The 21,580-nt window shown below is 39.4% G+C and overlaps 1 protein-coding gene across 8 annotated transcripts in view; it reads right to left on the bottom strand.

Moving 5' to 3' along the window:
• Positions 1–10,884: 10,884 nt before the first annotated feature.
• myo1b (myosin IB) overlaps positions 10,885–21,580 on the bottom strand; it is a 125,568-nt gene continuing 114,872 nt past the window's right edge. For all 8 annotated transcript variants that reach the window (XM_041807652.1, XM_041807654.1, XM_041807655.1 and 5 more), the window contains 7 exons: positions 21,206–21,280; positions 20,908–21,042; positions 17,996–18,102; positions 17,680–17,812; positions 17,135–17,287; positions 12,303–12,433; positions 10,885–12,198 (listed from right to left, as the gene is read on the bottom strand). In XM_041807652.1, coding sequence (XP_041663586.1) covers positions 12,066–12,198; positions 12,303–12,433; positions 17,135–17,287; positions 17,680–17,812; positions 17,996–18,102; positions 20,908–21,042; positions 21,206–21,280 — 867 coding nt within the window. In that variant the 3' untranslated portion in view covers positions 10,885–12,065. The remainder of the gene's footprint in view (positions 12,199–12,302; positions 12,434–17,134; positions 17,288–17,679; positions 17,813–17,995; positions 18,103–20,907; positions 21,043–21,205; positions 21,281–21,580) is intronic.

The following is a 21,580-nucleotide window of genomic DNA, read 5'->3' as shown; positions in this document are numbered from 1 at the left end:
AAAACACATTTTCACAGCACTGTATGTTTAACCAAAAAAACTGTGAGTCCGGGACAGTGACGACTGCAGATAAAAAGTGTGTGAATTCTTTGAGATACCCCAGAGTCTTGAGGAGATCATGGACTGACAGATAAAATAAATCATGGTTGCAGGAGGAATAAGGAATGAAGTAGTCACTTTAGGCTGACTTTGTCACCAGAAGGTTCTGATATTTTGGATGAATCACCAGACACTGTTGTCTCCAGAAAACCAACATCCAAGAGATGATAGAGAGAAGGCAAAAGAAAGGAAGACCTGCAGTGAGCTGACTGAACAAAATAAACAAATATCACTGGCATTGTGGAGGCCACTATGAGGCTGAAGACTGACATGATGGTGCAATCTCATTCAAACCACACCAGCGTATACATGAAAACAGAGAGGGATGTTGCAATTTAGTCGGAGTGATAATGCACCCGGTCTTTATGTGTCCTTTAAAGCTCCAGAAGCAGTTTTTAGCTGGTTATGTGACATACTGAAGCAATATTGATGCATCTACATGACCTACAAACACAAAGGAGACCATCAGCAAGGAGATTGATAGCTTCTATATGGTTATTTTTAAAGCCTGTCACTGCTGCAGCCAGGTCTGTGTCAGCAAGGCGATTAACGGCACTCTGCCAAAACAGCCTTTGCAGACATTTTCAACACTAAAGATTCACAGTGAGTAGGAAGTCTGACGGATAAAAGATGGCAGGATGAGATTTTTTATTTTTTTTTTGTCAGAAAACACTTCCCACACACACAATGGACAAGATAAGTAAAGAGATAATGCTTTTCTTAACAAAGGTTGCCAAAATAGACAGAAAGGGAAAGTTTCTCATCAGAGATTGAAGCAGTGGATCAAACATCTAGAGCAGGTTTCCTCAATTAGTTTTTCCTGGGGGCCAAAATTTTTCAAGAACAGAAAGCTGAGGGCCAGACGTGATTTCTTGGATGTTCACTCATATATACAGTGCTTAACAAATTTATTAGACCACTTGTCATAAAAATGAGAAAACATAAATATTTTACAAATCTTTCAAAACTTGTTTAAAACTAAAAATGTTATTGTTTTTTATTTGGCAAATAACAAACTGAAACAACTAAATAGTCCTTTTTCACACATAATAACCAATAAACTTCATATTTTGTATGGCCTCCTTTGGCCTTGATAACAGCTTGCATTCTTGCTGCCATTGTATTTATGTACTTTTCCAAAGTCTCTTTTGTTGTTGAGTTCCAAATAGTTTCTAGCTGTTCCCACAGACTTGCTTTGGATGAAACTTTTGTGACATCAATCTTTGAATCTACTAAATCCCAAATTTGTTCAATAGGATTCAAATCCGGACTTTGACTTGGCCAGTCCATCAGTTCCAGTACTCCAGATTCCTTTCTCTTGGTCAAATAGTTTCTGCAGCGCTTTGAAGTATGCTTGGGGTCATTGTCTTGTTGGTATATGAACCCATGACCAATCAGATTCAGTCCAGAAAGGATTCCATGATGCACTAAGATGTTGTGGTAGACGTTCTTGTTCATGTTACCGTCCATTTTCACTCATTTGCCCACGCCGTATCCACAAATGTAACCCCATACCATAATGGAATCTCCACCGTGTTTCACTGTGGGTGCAATGCATGTGGCATCAAAACGTTCTCCAGCTTTTCTGAAGACATAAACACGACCATGCTGACCAAAGAGTTTAAACTTGGACTCGTCCTTCCTGAGTACCTTCTTCCACTCATCAACAGTCCAGTGTTTGTGCTCCCTGGAATATCTGAGGCGTTTCTGGATGTTTGCAGGCCTCAATAATGGCTTCTTAGCAGCTATTCTTCCCTTTAAGCCATGTTCTGTCAGTCGTCTGTTTATGGTCATTCTGGAGACTTTCTCAGACTCTGATCTAGAAGCTTTCATCTCTGCTTGAAGATCAACAGTGGTCTTCCTTCTGTCTCTACTACTTCAGATCTTGAGGTGTCTGACATCTGCTTCAGTTAACGTTTGTTTCCTGCCTCTTCCTTTGCGCATTTTCTAAGTACCAGTCTCGGCAATTGACTCCAAAGCATACTTGACCACACTGTGAGAACACTTTATGTCTTTCCCTATTTGTCTCAGAGACCATCCAGCATCATGAAGTGCTTTAATGCTGACTCTTTCATCTCATTTCAGAGAGCTCTCCACGTGTTACCATTTTGAACAGGAATGGGGAATTTCAAACTGAATTCACCTTTTTATACCGAAATTTGAGCTGGCTCATTGGGCTTCTCTGAGAAGTTAGAAATTAATCAAGCATAACATTCAACCACTAAAACTAATTATTCTGTTCAGGAATGCAAGTAAATAACTATAATTTGACATATTTTTTAAGAAATAATAATGTGCTTTACTTTTTTTCACTTTTTTTGTAAATCAGTAAATTTAAAAATCCATGGATAACAATAATAATGATATTTTAGCATTAAAAATATCATTTGGGTTAAAGAGCTTCTACATATTGGTGTATATGCTGTCCTTTTATCAGGTGGCAATTTTTTCACATTTTTAATGTTTTTAAGACCCACTGATGCTAAATTTACAAGACTGGAATATTCATTATAAACATTCATTCAGCATGACTGTTTATGGCTTTAAAATGGCAACCTGTTGTCCACAATACCTGATCAGACCCTGAGATTATTTCACCCGACCTAGGATCAGTGCAGAGTCCAGAAAGAGAGAGAGAGGAGGATCCTGCTGAGATGTTTCCCTGACTGCTGCACTATTACTGCTCAAAGAGCTATAAATCCTCACCTACTGAGTGAAAACTTGACTTACAAGTACGTGTCTAAGCCACAACAGTCATTGTTATGTGTGTCTGTTCTTTCTGAATCCCCCCTGACTTCCCTGCGCGTCATAAGACAGCCTGTGTCCAGGTTAGGAATACATTCATTCATACATTCAGTTATAAACAATTTGTTTTATAGTTATGAGAGTAATTTTTACCATTTTTTGATGAGACCTGGAGTTAAATACACGTTGGATTTATAAACTATGTCTCGTTTAAATGTTAATGATCAAGACCATAATTGCACGTCTTGTTGACATAAAATTAAATTGTTTTTAAATAAGTGTAGTTGATATTAGTTTGGCATTACATATTTTTTATAATGAGGGATTAAATCAGGCTGACATTGAGCTGAATCACCAAAGCGAGATATATGTCTGCATTTGGAGCTGACGGACTGTTAAGCAGGAAAAGTGTTTGCTATCCTGAGAGCAGCTGTTTTAATCCCCCACAGGGATAGAAGTTTGGTTTTACAAGGCAAAAACCTCTGACATTTGTTAAGGTCTTAGATGCAGAAAACTAGTCAGAGGTGCCGAAAGGGCTGGACTCAATTAGAGTCCGTGCAGCTGCGCATCATGGTTAAATTCTTCATCTTCAACAAAATAATCAATATTAAATTAGACAATAAATACTTCTTGTTCAGTCTTAAAAATCATGCAGTCTGTATCAGCCTCTTTTTGGGCAGCATGGTTGCAGAGTTGAGGTGATGAAGCGTTCTGCCGTGTTTCTTTTCATGACGTCCCTCCCTGCTCTAAAGAGAGTTCAAAGTACCATATCTAACTCATTTATTGCATAATATTACAACCTTTCCTTGCTATAATTATAGAAAGATCATGATAAATGAGTGAGAATTTGTATTTTAAACACCTGAGAGGGTAAAAATTAATATATTTTTTAAAAATTTCCATCTTTTTTCCCAAATGCCAGATGACACCTGCAAGGGCCAGATGACACCTGTTGGCGTGCCGGAAGTGGCCCGCGGGCCGCCATTTGGGGATTGCTGCTCTACAGAGTAGGACTAACACTGGCGCTTTAACACTGTCAAAAAACTCCAACACTGAAGGCTGTTTACTCTGAATGGAGTTAAAATTACACTCTGTGTTAAAATCAACACTGAAATATTTAACACTGAGAATCCAACACTCCAAATTTTGCTTTGCTGCTGTATGATACACAAAAAGGCAACACTCACACACATACACAGACAGACACTCGCACTGACGTGTTGGTAATGTAGACTGAAGGCTTCTATCTGTTTAGGGAAAATGTTTCAGAATGTTGGAGGACCACCCACCTGAAGTCATGTTATGGTGAAATCCATTGTTGTGCTCTCTAAAGTGTGCTCTGTTGGGGGTTTGTGGGGGAACTTCACCAAACTGGCTTAAAATGAAAAGATAGCAGCCAGCCTGATAAGTCACACCTGAGGGGATCTATTTAACAAGGTTGTAGAAAAACAGCACAATATTGGAGACAACACTCCTCTGGGCCATTTTTATCTTGACTTCTTAGATCAGATAAGTCCTATCAAGGCACACATCTCTTTTAGAAGACATCTTTTATCCTCAGGCAACGACTGTTTAACAGTGGGAGACATGCAGCCTCTGTGTTCTGTCATTCATTACATCTAACATCTATTTCAGACATGTTCTGCCTGCCTTTACTCTGGGTGAATTATGTTTTCAGAGTAATTTTATCTCAACCATAAAAACCTATTTAAAAAGTAAATGTTATCAAAGTCACACCATTAGATCACATTAGATACTGATTAAATAGATGAAAACAGATAAAGGCACACAACAGAGCAAGGTGGATGGGGAGATAAAAATGGAAACAGAGAGGGAGCATTAATGTGTGGCTAATCAATGTTCTCTCCCTCGTCATGTAGACGGCGATGGTTTGCAGGTCTGCAGACAGCAGGAGCCCACATCCTGTTGTAATGTTAATCCATACCTTAACAAAACTCACATTCTTTTTGTTTATTGCTTTGCTTTTATTGCCAGGAGCACTGCAGAGTCCACTGCAGCAGATATGATTTTGGACAGGATATGAAATCCCCCTCAAGAGAGTTCACAAACTTATCCAGTTGCATGCTGTCCATCTGGCTGGTCACTTTGAGACGGATAAAGTTTACAGAGGCTCTGATTATGAAGCTTTTCAATCGCAGTGCAGTGGCAAATGTTAACAGCAATCTTGTAATTATACCCTTGATTTTCTGCAGCTTACGCATCCTTCACTACCTCTTAAACTTGGCTAAACATGTAAATTGCAGTCAGTTGTGCGGGGAACAGGGAAGAGAATATCATTTTTCCTGGAAAAACACTGATATACAGAGCATTCAAAAAATTTTCAGACCACTTCTTTAAAAAGATTTTGTCATGCCACAGTTGAAAAACTTGATCTTTATCCTCATTAATCTACACTCAGCACCCCATCATGACAAAGTGAAAACAGAATTGTAGAAATTTTTGCAAATTTATTAAAAATAAACACCAAAATATCACATTGACCATTTGCAAAAAAAAAAACCAACTACTTGAATTTTCACTGAGGTTCCTCCCATTTCTCTTGATCCTTGCTAAGATGTCTCTACCCCTTTATTGGAGTCCACCTGTAGTAAAATACATTCACTGAACATGATGTAGAAAGGCACACACCTCTATATAGAAGGCCTCACAGCTGACAACGCATATCAGAGCAAAACCAAGCCATGAGGTCAAAGGAACTGCCTGCAGAGCTCACAGACAGGATTGTTGCAAGGCACAGATCTGGGGAAGGCTGCAAAAACATTTCTGCTCCAGTGAAGGTTCCCAAGAGCACAGTGGCCTCCATAGTTCTGATATGGAAGAAGTTTTGCACAACTAGGACTCTTCCAAGAGCTGGTCGTCCAGGCAAACTGAGCAATCGGGGGGAGAATGGCTTTAGTAAGAGAGGGGACCAAGAACCTGATGATCACTCTCAGTGCTTTCAGACAGACACAGTTTTGGTTCTGGCTCTGTTCTGGATTCTCTGAACCTTGGTGCTTAAAGGGATACTTCAACATTTTGGCAAATTTGCCCATTGCCATAATCTCTATAGTCTTAGTAATAGGTTTGTTTCCTTTAGTTGTCGGTATAAGCTGTTTCTAGATCTGAGGGACTGATATACCAGCTGTGCAGCTAACGCTATGGAGACAGACGGTATTTTTTGCTTTCCCTCATCAAACTCATCAAATACACAATCCAACAACTCCAAAACGCTCTCGTGGACAAGTCGTGACCTGTGCATTCACCATGCTATGAAATAATCATGGAACATTACGAGATGGAGATGTTTTAAAGCTAAATGCAAAGCCAGAACAACCAAGTAACTACGGCACTGCCACAGGTGCACACTGTGTCACTCCGCCCAGTGGTTTACTCGGAAAGTTGTTCCAAGTATTTGCTTCATGTGTCGTAATGTTACACAGTTATACATTATTATTTCATAGTGTGGTGAATGTGCAGGTCGCGACTTTAGCGTTTTGGAGTTGTTGGATTGTGTATTTGATGAGTTTGATGAGGGAAAGCCAAAAATACCGTCTGTCTCTATTGAGTTGGCACAGCAGCTCTGAACTCAGCAGTGCCAATCTAAAAATAGCTTGCACGGACAACTAAAGGAAACAAACCTATTACTAAGACTATGGGATTTATTGCAATGGGCAAATTTGCTGAAATTTTAAAGTGTCCCTTTAATGGTGAACCAGACCGCGTTTGCACCCTTATAGGCGAAACCAAAGTAGGAGGCTGTGAAGGACATGTATCACGACGTCCAGCTCCACTTTTGCCCAAGTCTTTCCTGCTGTCCCAGTACTCCTTCTTCAATTTGAGTTCATTAATTATTTGGTCTGGCATTCAGGTGAACCCAGCCTTTGCTATTTCTTCTGCAAGTTCTGTCTTTATCTCTAAGCCTCTGTAACTCTCCAGCTCCACCTGGAATTCTGTTAATGCCCAGATCACAACCAAACATCTTGTCACCTCAGCAGACCACTTTTTGTCCATTTTCCACTCATCTTCACAACCTAGGATATGATATGCCCACTGATGATGTTCCAACTATTTTTTGGTTCAGCTTTTCAGGTTCAGAACCAGTTTTCTTTTGGTTTGAACGCACTAGCTTGATCACAATTAAGTTCAGAAACTTGAACTGACACAGGGCTCTGCTGGTCTGAAAGGCCTAACTGAGCTTCAGAGATCCTGTGTGGAGATGGGACAAAGTTCTAGAAGGACAGCCATCACTGCAGCCCTCCACTGACCTGGGCCCATATTCACAAAGCATCCTAAGGCTAAAAGTAGCTCTTAGATACGTCATTCTTAGAAAAATCTTAGAATTCCGCGAATTCTAAGATTTTTCTCAGAATTTTCCCTTGGTAAGATAAAAGTTATTCACAAAGCGTCTTAGGCCTTAAGAGAGCTCCTAAGGTGAAAAACTGTTTAGAGGAGGGAGGAGGACTTTTAAGAAGCCTAAGAGTGTTCTAAACAGACAAGATTGCGGAAAGACGGAGAGGAAGGAGAGATATCCTCCGTATGTTGAATGACAGTGATTTAATAACACACTACCAGCTTGATCGTGCAGGGATAATGTTTGAGGTTGACTTTCTCAACATGCTAAACACAGTGTCTGCCACCTGCTGTTTAGCTGGTGATCCACCCCCTAAACGGTCCAGTAACTAAGCATGAGTTTCTGTAATATTCAAAAAATTATTCATATTAAAGTAAGCGATGTCAGCAGCCATAGCCTAAATGGTAGCCTACAACACTCACCTGTTTGAGAACAACTTCACTTGTGTGCTGCAATCTCTGCTCTCGCTTGGGATTGCAGCACGTACCAGCGCTTCTCACTCCTCGCTTGTGCGCACAAGGAGAGGGAACGACGCATTGATTTGTTGGGCAATGTGCTCCCAAGTCTGCCTCTTCCCTTGTGCCGTGATCCTGGGATCCAATTTCCCTCTTAATACTCCTTTATTCTCCTCCACGAGCTGTGCCAACAGCAGGCACTGCTCCTGTGTCCAGTTGGGCTTTCTAGTTCTTTTTATATCCACTTCATTCATTGTTTTGGTCATTCTGCCAAATCAAACCGCTTTTTATAAGGACGCCAGCAATCACAGGAACTGCTGACAGCTGAGTCTGCGTCCACCATTAATATTAAATACATTAATACATTAAGTATTAAAATTACCAGCATGGACAGTAAACATAATAAGAAAATCAATGTACTCGCCATGTGAATGAGGTACGTTCAAACATTTTGAAGCTGTGTCACAATTAGTTTAATTTTTCTGAGTTTCATCATCATGACGTAAAATTAATATCACGATTACACATTTCTTAATACAGTCCAAGTTATATGATCGGTTGATTTTACTGTCCATTCATTACTAAGAGCGCAGAGCGCATTTTTTTTTTGTCTTTTTCCCTTCTTGTATCAACCAATCGCAGCTTTTAGAAGACTACGTCATACCTAGCAACAGGGTCAACCACACCTCCTCACTAAGATGAAAGTTTCTATCCCCTCCTTGCTCAAAGTTGCTCTCAGAAACTTCCTGAATCACTCTTAAGCTAAGATTCCTTGCCAGGAATTTTTAGGCTAAGTTAGGAGCTCTCTGAGAGGACTCTCAGAAGCTTTGTGAATACGGGCCCTGGGCTTTATGGCAGAGTAGCAAGACGGAAGCCTCATGTCAGTGCAAAACGTAGGAAAGCCTGCTTGGAGGTTGCAAGAAACTTCACGTGAAAGCCTACTTGGCGTTCATTTTTGTTATTTTGCAAAGATCCAGAGAAATGTGAGACACCTAAGCTGAATTTCAAGTTTTTGCAAAGGGTCTGAATACTTCTGTAAAAATGATATTTCAGGTTTTTTTATTTTAAATAAATTTGCAAAAATTCTAAAATCTTGTTTCCACTTTATCATGATGGGATACAGAGTGTAGAGCGTCCTTGGGTTTCTTGAAAGGCGCTATATAAATTCAAGATATTATTATTATTATAGATTAATGAGAATAAAAAATAATTTGAGTAAGAGAATAAAAGTAAATTTCAGTTCATCTTGATCCTGTTATTTTTGTAATACAAAAAAATAATGAGCAGAAATGGCAGAAAGGGAACTTGAAAAGTGCAGAAAAATAAAGTCTTCAGAACTGGACCCTCTTATGAGGATTTATAAATTGGTTTTAAAATGCTAAAAACATTTTTTTCTAATACTTTATACGTCTTTTCTAAGGGCTCTTTATTTGGTCAAAAGCCAAGAGCATCTTCAGTACATCTTCCTTTGGAGCCAGCTATCATTGTAATACCGTTTTTTCTCCACTGGATGGCACCAAAGACTTCTCAAACACAGAGCAAAAGCAGCATTAATGCTCCATTTTTCACAAGAGTATACCTTTTGTTCAACTTGCACAGCAGTGGTGATTTTTATATTTTTTTATTAAGAAACTACCCGGTAGTTTGATACTTATTAAAAGTTATTAAATTACTGGTAAAAAGACTTCTCTTGCAGATGTGGTTCATCTGGTCCAAACCAGGACTCCAACAAGCCTCATTACTAAGCTGATTTGTTTTAGTTCTGCATCACTGATACGAAGCTTACAGACTTTGCGGGAGATGGGATTGTACGCCATACAGTTCCTTCGCACTCCCACTGAGGGTTGAACATCCACTGGGAGGCTGTGACTCCTCCTTCCTTTCCCAGCCTGCAGAGTGGTGGGAACTGGGTACTGGGCAGCCCAAAATGGTCTGCTATTTTTACCACGCTGTGCTCAATCTGAGGGCTGCTCCCGGGAGACCTGTTGTCGGCAGCTCTCCCCAAGCCGCGGAATTTAACCCTAGGAGCTCTCCCCAGAGGTGATGGAAAACATCTGGCCAGCTGCTTGACAAGGCCTGGTTGAACAAACTCACTGCTACTAAAGCCCATAAGACTTTTCCATCCTGACAAACCCCCTGTTGATACTGCTGATAAATAGCAACTGAGGCCCTGACAGGAATGTAAGATTTAATCTGATGCACTGACTTGATTTTTGATGTTGCCTCGGTGAGGCTCATAGGAGAAGGCTGTTTAAAGAAAGCTTCTGTAACAAGTGTTGTAAGGGTTCATAGGTGTGGATGATGCTGGAAAAAAAATCAGAGAAGGCCACAGAATCCCAGAATAGCAACATTTATTACTGACTTTAATTTAAAAAAGATTACTTGTAAATGTTACACTGAGTTCTATTAAAACATTTTTATGTTTTGTCTCTTAGCACAGGTCGACATTAGGCACACAAGAATGCAGACATCATTTTGCAGATCTAGCCATTGTTCAAATACGAAACAGAAGAGAGAGAAATAGAGAGAGGGAGGGGGAAAAAGATGTCACCTTAGCAAAACTGCATTGAAAGTTTTTGCAGTACCAAGGAAGAGAATACATCAAAAATTGCTTTCAGTTCAATCGTTCCTGTGCAAGGGACAGCAGCAACTGATGTTTCAAGTCCCTGTGTTGTTTGTGACATTGAAAAAATACAATAGCAACTTACAAACTAAAGTAGCCCAGATTTCAAAACATGACTAGACCAACTTTGGCTGTGTAATTCTCCCGCAGTCACCAGAGAAAAACCTGGTTGATATATACGTCAACAGTACAAAACCCTCTACCGTTACATCAAAAAGGTTATTATAGTCAACATAGCTGGAAATATAGCACTCTGCTTCCTTGAAAATCAAATTTGGCTTATGTATAAATATATGTGTAGCAAAGTACTTCTACTAGAAAGATGCAAAAAGCTGTTAACTGGTCCATTTCCTCAGAGATATAATGAAATCTATGGTCATGTGTGCATAATATTTCTCCTCAAAAAACACATCAGGTCAGAGTGGGTCAAGCACTACAATAAGTCAAGCTGCAGTGGCAAGAGCGGCTATTTCACAAACACAGCAATTAAAGTTAGAATACTAAAGAAAGCCTTCGTCCATGCTGGGGCTTATCGAGCCTATGTACAGCCTACGGTACAGTGAGGGCGACTGCTATGTGATCTCACTAATGTTTGTCGTTGGAAAGAACAATTGAAACAAAGCATTTTATTTATTGCACACAACAGAAAAAGATTAACATCACTTTTTTAACCTTGCATCAAGACTTTTGGAAGATGCAGGTCCCTTCCAATGAAATGTGTTTACTGCCTTTGTCAGTATCTTTGATCAAGTCTTTGACTTATGCATGACATTCTAATGATTAAAGATATGAAATTAGCTTACAATATCTATTGGTAGATGAATAAAGCTTGAGAATATTTGATTTTAATGTGCTTGCAGGGAAAAAAGAGAAGTTGATGACATGTGCAGTGCTGCCAAAACTCGTTGACATGCTCCCCTTTATGTTTGGCAATGTGTTGTAAATTAAAATACTAGAACAGGTCCATTCACCTACATTGCTTGTCTATATTGGTACTCTTACACTGACATGTGACATCACTGGACCTGTTTAATGGCACATAGGAATGTGGATACAAAAGTGGTTTAACAATTATCTAGCATTTCTTTTAAACTTCCCAATGTTCCTTTGTTTTCAGAGGAAAAAATATTTAGAAAATAATACAACATACAATCAAATTCATTTTCAGGTCATCCTCTTTTGGTTACACTGAGGTAAAAACAAGTGCAGTATTTCAGTTCTTCAGAGAAACTCAAATCTGTCGAGCCAAGCCCAAAAGTTCCCCGTTCACCTCAAGTTTTAAGCCATCTGCTTAAAGCCAGAGCTGCTTAAAAATGGATGAGTCAAGGCCAGATGAGGCTGGAGCTTGTCACAAACTTCTTAGAATGACTTTTTCTCTGAAGACTAATTCAACTTGCAGGCAGAACAATCATTATCAAAGTCACCACTGGCATAAAGAAAGTCTCTCGAGCTCCACCATTTGTTTCTCATCCATCTTCATCTCTTTACCCAAGTTCTACAAAACACCCGTGGAACATTTTACCATGTTTCTGTGGCATGCAACCCAGATACGGGCTTTCTCTGCCAAAAAAGTGGCACATTACATTAGATTACAGCTTTAATGGTGCCATAGTAAATCTGATAGGAAGAGACTGAAGGAATAACAAACAATCACTACAAGCCAAATAACCGCACTGTAATTTCTGGGCTCAGGGTGGGCACATGGTGATGCATCAGAGTGAATGGTGTCAGTGATGATGTTTAATTGCCTCCCGTCTGAGCACTCGAGAACAGCACTCGAGAGGGAGCTGCACTACGCCATAGTGGGAACCGACACCTCCAGCAGGCGGTTGTTCTTGCGCTTGCAGGACACGCTGTTGCCATTCTTTAGTGCTGCCTGGATGAACTTCACACATACTTTGTCCTGCTTGAACTGCACCAGAAACCTGTCACACAGAAACATCAGCAACATCATTTAACCTCAGCCAAGTGTGAGGCAGACCATGCAATATGACAAGAAAACCCAATTAAACTCTGCTTGCACTCTTACTCGTCTGAGATGTCGATGTTGAGCTGCTCCCTGTCAGCAGCAGTGGCACCGATGCGGTGTAGTTTGGTGATGATCTCAATCAGATGCTCACTGCTCAGTAAGAAGTCTCCTTTTATTGCAGAGGCTGAACCCTAAGCAATCAGCACACACAATAACATTCAAACCAACTTGTCAAGTTCCCTGTATTTACTTTGATGTGATGAAGTTCTAACAATCCATGTAAGCATATTTTTAACCCCAGGAATTTTAATAAGTTTATCATCACATAACTATCTTGTGAAGTATTACACCGTTTGCAGTGCCTGCACCTTTTTGAACTTGGCTGTTAGTAGAGTAAGATATCACAACATGAGGAGAGGAGACAAGATTCCTCTGATATCATCTCAAGCATGTTGGAGGGCAGACTTCTCTTATTGCTTTGTGTGCTCTCTTTATTCTCTCTTTCAGCTGAAATGACCTTGACGTAAAGGTTTACTGCTAATGAGATTTTTCACAGCTCTTTGACACTGATGTGACATAGTGGAGAATGTGTAAGTGAACAAGGATTATGTAAGAATGACCCTGACTATGAGGTATCCTTTATGAAAGTGAAACTCTTAGTTCAAACACTTCATCTTCTGAAAATAGAAAGTTATTACAGCCCATCATCCCACTTAAATCAGGCTAGACTAAGCATGCTAATGTGCAGTCTTTTTTGCAACTAAATTATTTTATCTTTGAAGACCCAGTACAGTGAAAATGAATCTGTCTTTAGGTTTTTTGCATGACAGGTCACTGTTTTATCAACCCATAAATCAAATTTCACTCAAATAAAACTTCTCTAAGTTTTTGAAATTAAGCTTCAAAGTCATGAAAAATGAGGATGTAAAATCTGCTCGAGGGTAGTGTGGGCGTGTCTGTTGAATGAGTGGAAGCCACGCCCACTCAGGAAAAACACGATCCTCTCAGATTTAGAAAAGTGTTACAATCTGAAATGTTTACCTCGTGATCAGAGTGTATCTGAGTGTAGATTACCTGCTCTGTGATTTTATATTGTAGTGTGAGAGGGGTGGAGTTATTCCCCAGTTTCGGCTGGTGACATCACCAACCCACATATTTGCCCCGCCCACATTAAGCCCAGCCCGGAAAGAGGTGATAACTTTCTACAATTTAAATCCAGAATCCAGTCACATGTAGATCTCAGTGTCTTCACATGTTTACAGCAACCATATTCCAAAATGTGTAGAGTGTTAGGACACAAACTTTGGATTTCACTTTACAGGGTCTTTAATATCCCTCACATACATAACACACATTTGTTCTGCCAGCACTTACACTGGCATCAAGATAACCCTCTGTTTTTTAAATAAAGAAATGTAGTAGTGTGTTTCTACCCTTGGTGGAAATGATGTTCATTTTTAAAAAAACAGAACAGCTATTTTTAAGGGGTTTCATTTACAAGGATTCTCAGGTACTTAAGTCTACAGAAAAATGAATTGAAGAAACAGACAAGAAATGAACTGTAGCAGCACTCAAGCAATGTCATGGAAGAGAGCGTATTGTTTCACGACATATCAGCACAGCTATGGTTTAATTGGGCTACAATGCTGCAGATAACCATAGTGAACTCAAGTTCAAGACAACAGCATAAATCCAAGTGCTCCTATTGTGCTCTTAATTTTTTTTTTTTTTTTTCTGGCTTTAAAGCAAAGTAGTACTGCAAATTTTGGAAAAGACTGTTGCAACATTTCTTGCAAGCAAGCTGCCTTGTGGAATATATACAGGTGGGTTTAAAAAAACTTGAATACCATGTAAGAGTTCATTTTTTTCTTGTGATTTACTTCAGGCAGTTAAATTTCCACATATTCTAGATTCATCTCACATGAAATATTAAGACATTTTTGTTTGATCTTAATAATTATGGCTTCCAGTTGATGAAAATCCAAAACGCACCATCTCAAAATATTAGAGAATTGTGGAAAAGTCCAATTTGCAAAGGCTTCCTGAGCCTTCATTCTCACATGCTGGTTCAGTGCACACAACCACAATCATGGGGAAGACTGCTGCCTTGACAAAGGTCCAGAAGACAATTATTGACACCTTTCACAGGGAGGGTAAGCCGCAAAAGGTCACTGCTGAAAGGACAGACTGTTCTCAGAGGCTGTATCAAAGCAGATTCATGGAAAGTTAACTAGGAGAGAAGTGTGCTCTAGCTACAGGGATGAGCTCACCCTTTAGAGGATTGTCAAACAAAGCAGATTAAAGAACTCAGGGGAGCTCCACATGGACTAAAGTGAGGCTGGAGTCAGTGGATCAAGAGCTGCCACACACAGGTCTAGGATATGGACTACAAGCGTTGTGTTCTTAGTGTTAAGTCAATCCTGAACCACAGACAATATTAAGAGCATCTCACCTGGGCTAAGGAGAAAAACAATGGGACCGTTGCTCAGTGGTCCAAAGTCCGGTTTCAGATAAAACTAAATTTTGTACTTTCTTATTTGGAAATCATGGTCACAAAATCTGGAGGAAGATCTGAGAGGCCCAGAATAGATCCAGTAACTTGTTTAAAAAGAGCTAAAGTAATAAATGTTTTTTTGACTGATGTTTTGTGCAATTCTAATATTATGAGAAAGTGGATTTTTATTTATTTTATTTTATTTTCTTGTCAGCTGTAAGCTATAATCATCAAAATGATAACAAAAAATATATATTTCCCTTCGCAATGATGAATCTAGGATATGCAGAAATTTCCCTCCTGGCATTAAATCACAGGGAAAAAAAGTTTCCATGGTATTTTAATTTTTTTTAGATGCACCGGTATCTGTCAGTATGTTCTGAACCAAAGGTCACGCCCACACTCACACCTCGGGCCAATTTAGAGTGATCAATCAACCTAACAAGTATGTCTTTGGTGGTGGGAGGAAGCCGGAGTACCTTGGGAGAACCCACACATTTGAGTGTGAGCGTATCTGGTTGTTTGTCTCTACACGTCAACCCTGTGATTGAATGGCGAGCAGTCCAGGGTGTACCCCGTCTCTCGCCCAATGACAGCTGGGATAGGCTCCAATGACCCCCAACAGGATAGGCGGTATTGAAAATTGATGGATGGATGGGTGAACTAAAGGTACAAGATTAACTGATCTTGACAAAGACTGTTTGCTGCAACATTAATTTACAGTATTTAAAACACCGTCTGTGTTTAATGCTATTTTTATATAATGTATTTAAGCAGTGATTCTCAAACGGTCTGGCCTCAGGACCGACAGATCTACAGAAGACCTAAGAGGACATGCATGCATACGTTTTCTTAGACTCCATTTCCCATGTAACATATTGAAATAGTTTCCTAGAGATCTGTAGAAAATAGCATATAACCATGACGGGAAAAAGCTTTGTTACAACAAGATAATGAGATAAATGCTTCCATGCATCAGATTTTTTTTTTGTTTTGTTTTTGCATTGTCCTTACCAGACCCATGTTTTTAACCCACTGGAAATGGCTTCACAACCCACTGTTGGGTCCAGATCCATCAGTTGAGAACCGGTGCATTAAAGTTTATGCATGTGCGCAGTACACTCATAATGTTTTTATGTAACTATTGCATTTAGCATATGCTTTTGTCCACAGCAACCTAAACATGGGACAGGTGTGCATGGCATTAAGGACCTTACCCAAGGATCCACACTGGATAGCCATTGTGCCCCGACAGGGGTGTGAACCCCCCTATGTCATGTAACAGAGAACAGAGCAGTACACCACTGAGCTATCCAGCTGCTAAAGGCTCTTCAAGTTAGGTAAAGAAGTTAGTAGTTCACCTTGGAACGACAAAAGAGTGCACTCAATATCAGTGTTTTTGGTGTCTGATTAATCAAGTGAGTTTGTCAACCAATCAAACTATAAAGTCCCAATACGCCCCAATCACTTTGCCCTTGCCCTGTGTTTTTGTGTCTAGGAATAGTTGTTTGAGTGGAGGATGAAAAACACTCTCTTGATGAACCTCTGCACCTCTGCCAATGATGCAGCAGCTGAAGTGAAGGAATAAAGGAAATGCTCGGGCCCTCGCACATCACTCTTAGACTTCACATACCACCATCCTCCTTTAATGGGAAGATGATGTGTCCTCTAGTAGAAGTTATTCTCAGATTGGATTGATGATGCCAACATAAAACTGCATAGTTCAAGACTCTGCAAAGCAGGTCCATCTTAAATGATCAAATGCAGCTTTTAAGAGCGATTGAAGTAGGAATCCGGTAACCTGGTGGCATTTAGAGTTCATGGTGCTTTTACACTTTGTCAGGAGGCATATTTAGGTATAAATGCAGTAAAATGGAAAGCTGGAGTTTGGATTTTTCGACATTCCTATTTTTAGTGCGCTATTTTTAAGTCTCTATCGAGGGTAGGGTGTTATGGTTCTTGTATGGATGGAGCAGTAAAGAAACATGGCCGTTCAAACGAGGATCTTCAAGAGGCACAGCCAACTTGGTGTTTCAGGAAATCTTGAGGATTGCCCTGAAAATCATCTGCAAGATTTGGAAATTTTAACAACAATCTTATATCACAATTTAATGTTGTGATGATCATTATGAGATTAGATAAACATTTAAAAATAGATTTTAAAAAATTGCCCATATCTGATATTGTAGTTGTGAATGGTGTTAAATTTTAATGACATATCAGGAACTTGGAGCTTCAACCCATTTTGTAGAGGAAGCTTTCACCACTACCGCTTGTAACTCAGTTTCTATGGGGAAAGGGACATTCCCAATCAAGGACTAGGGGTGAAAGTCAGAGAGATAGGACTGAGCCCAAGTCTCTGTAATAAAAGCACTTCCTTCCACCACATCTCCCTCACCTCTTTGAGTCTGAGAGCAAAGAAGCCGTCACTCTGTGTGCTGACCGACACGCTGCTGAGGTCTGGCAGAGGGACGCTGGCCTTCACCTGACCCGTCTTCTGGTCAGCCAGGACCACACTCTTCTTAGTCAGCAGGAAGATCCGAGGTGTTCCCTGCAAATCAGAGTAGGAACAGCTGGCTGCACTGAGGCTTTCTAGTGTTGTGGGAAACATCTTAAGTATGGCTAAAGAAAAGGTAAGATAAGAGTGCTGCTATTAGGCCTCTCTGACCTCGCAACTGAGACAAGGTTTTAAAAAAGGACATTTAAAACGTGGCCTGTCGGAGCATGTCTTCTATCTGCTGGAACAAAATAATGCCGGTTGTTAAGATGTCAGAAAATATCTTTGTATAGCTACGTGTAATGGCTTCAAAACAACTTAATAGCTCTGTGCTGCACAGTCTGAGTGGATCTGTGGTAAAAGTCTAAACAGCAGGTGCCATTTAACAGCTTTCACACAATCTAAATGAAATGTTACTTAACTGTAGGGTTAGAGATCTTTCTCACCTTGCCGTTGGCCCTGTTTATCTTGTTGACCACATCTGCCAGCAGCACCTTCTCGTCCACAGCACTGTTGAGCTTCTGATATTTGGGGTTCTTGCTGATCTCCAGGTAGTCTCCTTTAAAGGGCTGGCTCACGCTGAGATAAAACACACACATTCATAATGCATCGCACCCACGAGAAAAACACCACACTGTGTTTACCACCGTTAGGTGTGTTAAATTAAAAGATTCTCTAATCTGCTCATTAATCAAACAGCAGGGTCAGAAGTTATTTATTTGATTTACCTCTACCATGAAATAAAGAGCACTATGTAGATACCTGCTCGGGTAGAGAGTCTTTTTATCCTTGAAGATCTCACTCGCCTCCAGCTTCTCCTCATACACTGCTTTCTTCTCATCTGTGAACTGGCTCCTGTATTTCTTACACTGAATGCACAAACACAGATAAAAAAAGTTTAAATAAGGGCTGACATTGATAAGTATGAAATATTTGTATTGCCTCAGTGTGTTTTTACGGATCTAGTGATTCCCTGCTTATCCCTTCCTCTGTGTATATTTCATCAATACTGACAGGATCATTGCCACAGGTGTTTGCGATTCTGCTCCTCTTGTAAATGGATGTTTACTGCCTGTTGCTCAGATATAAAGATTTTGCTTTATATTGTAAGTTTAATACTTAAGTGAGGGATCAAAATGTAGTTTTCATTCTTTATGTGCCTATTAACCTGAGATGACATTTTACTTGGTCTACTGAGAAAATGACAAAAAAGGAGTGGATGGGATAGCAAAAGTTAAGGGGCCGTTTATAGGACACTCATGGAAATACTTGGAGATTAAAAATGTAAACCCTAGAGATGATGTGGTGACCCGGGATCACATCAGGCCCAACACATCATCCCATCTGGCCTCAGGGACATTATTAAATCCAGAAAATGTGCAGATTAAAAAACATGTGGTGTTTCAGGTAAATCTATTTTTTATAAACACCCTTCATTTATCAAAAAAACTCCAAAAGCAATTTAGATTGAAAAAGTTTAATCAGAGATGACTTTATGTTTCATCCATTTTTTAGAAATACACCTGTCAGCCTTTACCAACAAATGTAGTACATCTTAGACACAAACATATCCATCCATTCTTGATAAAAGCTTCTGTTTTCTGTGCCAGCTTTCGACCTCAGGCGTTTTGGGAATGCAATTGTCCTGTCTTGGTATTTCTTTTACCACTGCACATCAAAACCACTCTGGACAAAGTGACAGCCACAGAAATATTCAGCTAAAATATCTCAATCGGCCTCTTGTGGCTGACAGAGATATAGCAACTGATATCATTTATTAAGCCTAGAAATGACGTCCATTCAAAAAGAAATAAAAATATTCAAAAACAAATATGGTAATTAGAGCATTTAAATTGTATTTGTTAGTTTGAAGGTTGTAAGGTTTTGTTAATTTGAAGGTTTGTTATCCTACAAAAACGAATTATAATGTAGGATAACTGCTCTGTAGTGTAGCTGGATGTTGCAATAGGTTGGAAATTATCAAAGAGTGATCCAGTGGTAAATTTTACTAATTTATAGACAGTATCAAGATATAAATATTAAAATGGGTACAATTTTAAAACCTTATACAGATGTATGGTTTATCATTTTATATTTTCACTGTGAGCCTATATATACATATGAAACTCCAAAAATGAATTGGCATGCTGTTTCTTAATAAAACTGTGGGCATGGTGCCTGTAAAAGGGATGGGTCAAACCTCACAGAGCCATCTGACAGGACCTGGGACATCAGAGTTTGTGAGGTTGTCTTTTTATTCTGACCTCTTTTAGAGGCTAGACATGACTGGCTTCAGAATACTGCATAAGCAATGGTGGTATCACTGTTTTTTTTCTGATAATTTAATAATCAATTACTGAGTTAGTTTCACTGAGTCTCAGTGATGAGACTCACAATAAATTCTTCTCTTGCAAAAGAGAAAAAATGAACAAGCACTTAAAGTGGGAAAGATGGGACTACACAGAATCGAGAAGGAGCTAAAAACATACTTTCGCATTTTATGTTGAGGTTGTTGAAAAACTGTACGTATGTATGTGTGTGAATGTGTGTGTGTATGGCATGCATGTAGGTACCTTTGTGTGTAGTGGAAACAACAAGCAGGGGAAGCTTTAAGGGTATTAAAGATATCTGGGGGGACAGATAGCTGTCTATGCAATCATAGACACGCACATATTTATGGTTAAGATGCATTATAAATGTCTTATCTATATGAGATGTCTGCCTGTATTTATTTTTTTCTTCGTTTTTAAAAAAGGGAAAAAAGACTGAAAGTATATGGAATTAAAAAAAAAGTTAAAAAATCACTCTTCCCTCTCTCACCAATTCTGCCCTCTCTTTTCCTTCCTCTCAGCTGAGCTAGTCCTCACCAGGAGTGAACACTAATGTCTTTCGTTAGATTTCTTTTCCTCTCGTTTTTCTTTCTTCTTATAACTGTGTGGCATGGAGGTAAACCAAACTTTTATTTTCCTTTATAATTCCATGAGAAAACCTTAACAGATCTCAAAACCTGAATTTATGCATAATTTTGCAGAAATAAGACTCAGTGATAATAAAAACTTATTAGACCCCAACCATTATTAAACTGGTATAAGTTTATAAAACTGATGAAAAAATACACCATTTTCAATTTATATCTATGTTGAAAATTGCTACAAATTAATACAATTACCACTGGATCACTCTTTAATTTTTTACAAGCCTTATATATTTTTCAAGAAAATATCCTTAGTGTGATTACTAGATGAGATAACCAAAAGTCTGAATATAGACACCATTTAAAAACTCCTAAACAAGCATATATCCAAACATGGTACCTAAATTTTCCATACTAAAATTGCAGCAATTACAGGAAATCCTCTGCAAACACAACCAAACATTCTACTACTATTCTCCTTCATACTGTGCAAGTTTCATCATCTTATGGTTAGTTATGATGTACAGGCCATTTGTGTGGGGCCAAAGGAGATGTAAAACTGCATTTTGCAAGTTCTGGGGGAAACAGGAAGTTTGAGATGCTCTGGGCAAGTCCTGATTGGTCAGATGTGATGTCACTGCCGTGAAACAATCATAATGGATCTACTGTATCTCACAGAGTAGGCGGCCACAAAGGAAGTCAACTGAAGTGACCATATATGGCTCCTTGCCCCGTACAGGGTTAATGGTTTTGGACTTACCCGCCACAGGTGGAAGATTCTTCGCAGCTCTGTGTGGACTCCATCCAAAAACAGGTAAGGCCTGGCAGGCCAGTTCATGTCTATGGGGGACATGGAGGGCACGGTGCTCTTCAGACCCAGGAAGTACTTTTGCATCTGGAAAAAACACAACATCAGTGTAAAGTGTAGTGAAAGATAAAGTAGGTTAATAATCTCCTTGAAACTAAATGATAGAAAAGAACAAAAAATATACTTTTGTTTATAGTTTCATCAAATTTATCCAAGTAAAGAAGAGTATAGATATTCAGGTCACACTTACGATCCTCTGAATAATGAAGTCATAGATTTTCTTGCCGGCATTTGCCCTGAAGAATTTTCTGTACTCTCTGCGGACCTTTTATAACAAGAAAAACAAGAAAAATGTCAATCACTAACTGCTGCCTGATAGTTTGATGTGAAGCAGGAAGGAAGAGGAAAACACCGGCAGGCGGCTGACAGTGAACACAAACAGCACAATAGAACAAAAGACATTGGGTTAGTGACAAACAATGAACACCTGGAACAGACAACTCCAAGCTGCTGGATTAAATTCAAATTAAAATGATTACAGAATTAATGCCTGGAGAGTCAATGATGGTTATGACGAATGACCTTCATGCTGACCTTAATTGGACCAAATAGAGTCGTGGACAGG

The sequence above is a fragment of the Cheilinus undulatus genome, linkage group 15, assembly GCF_018320785.1.
Source record: "Cheilinus undulatus linkage group 15, ASM1832078v1, whole genome shotgun sequence".
Taxonomy (NCBI): domain Eukaryota; kingdom Metazoa; phylum Chordata; class Actinopteri; order Labriformes; family Labridae; genus Cheilinus; species Cheilinus undulatus.
This window is presented reverse-complemented; position numbering and strand designations above follow the sequence as displayed.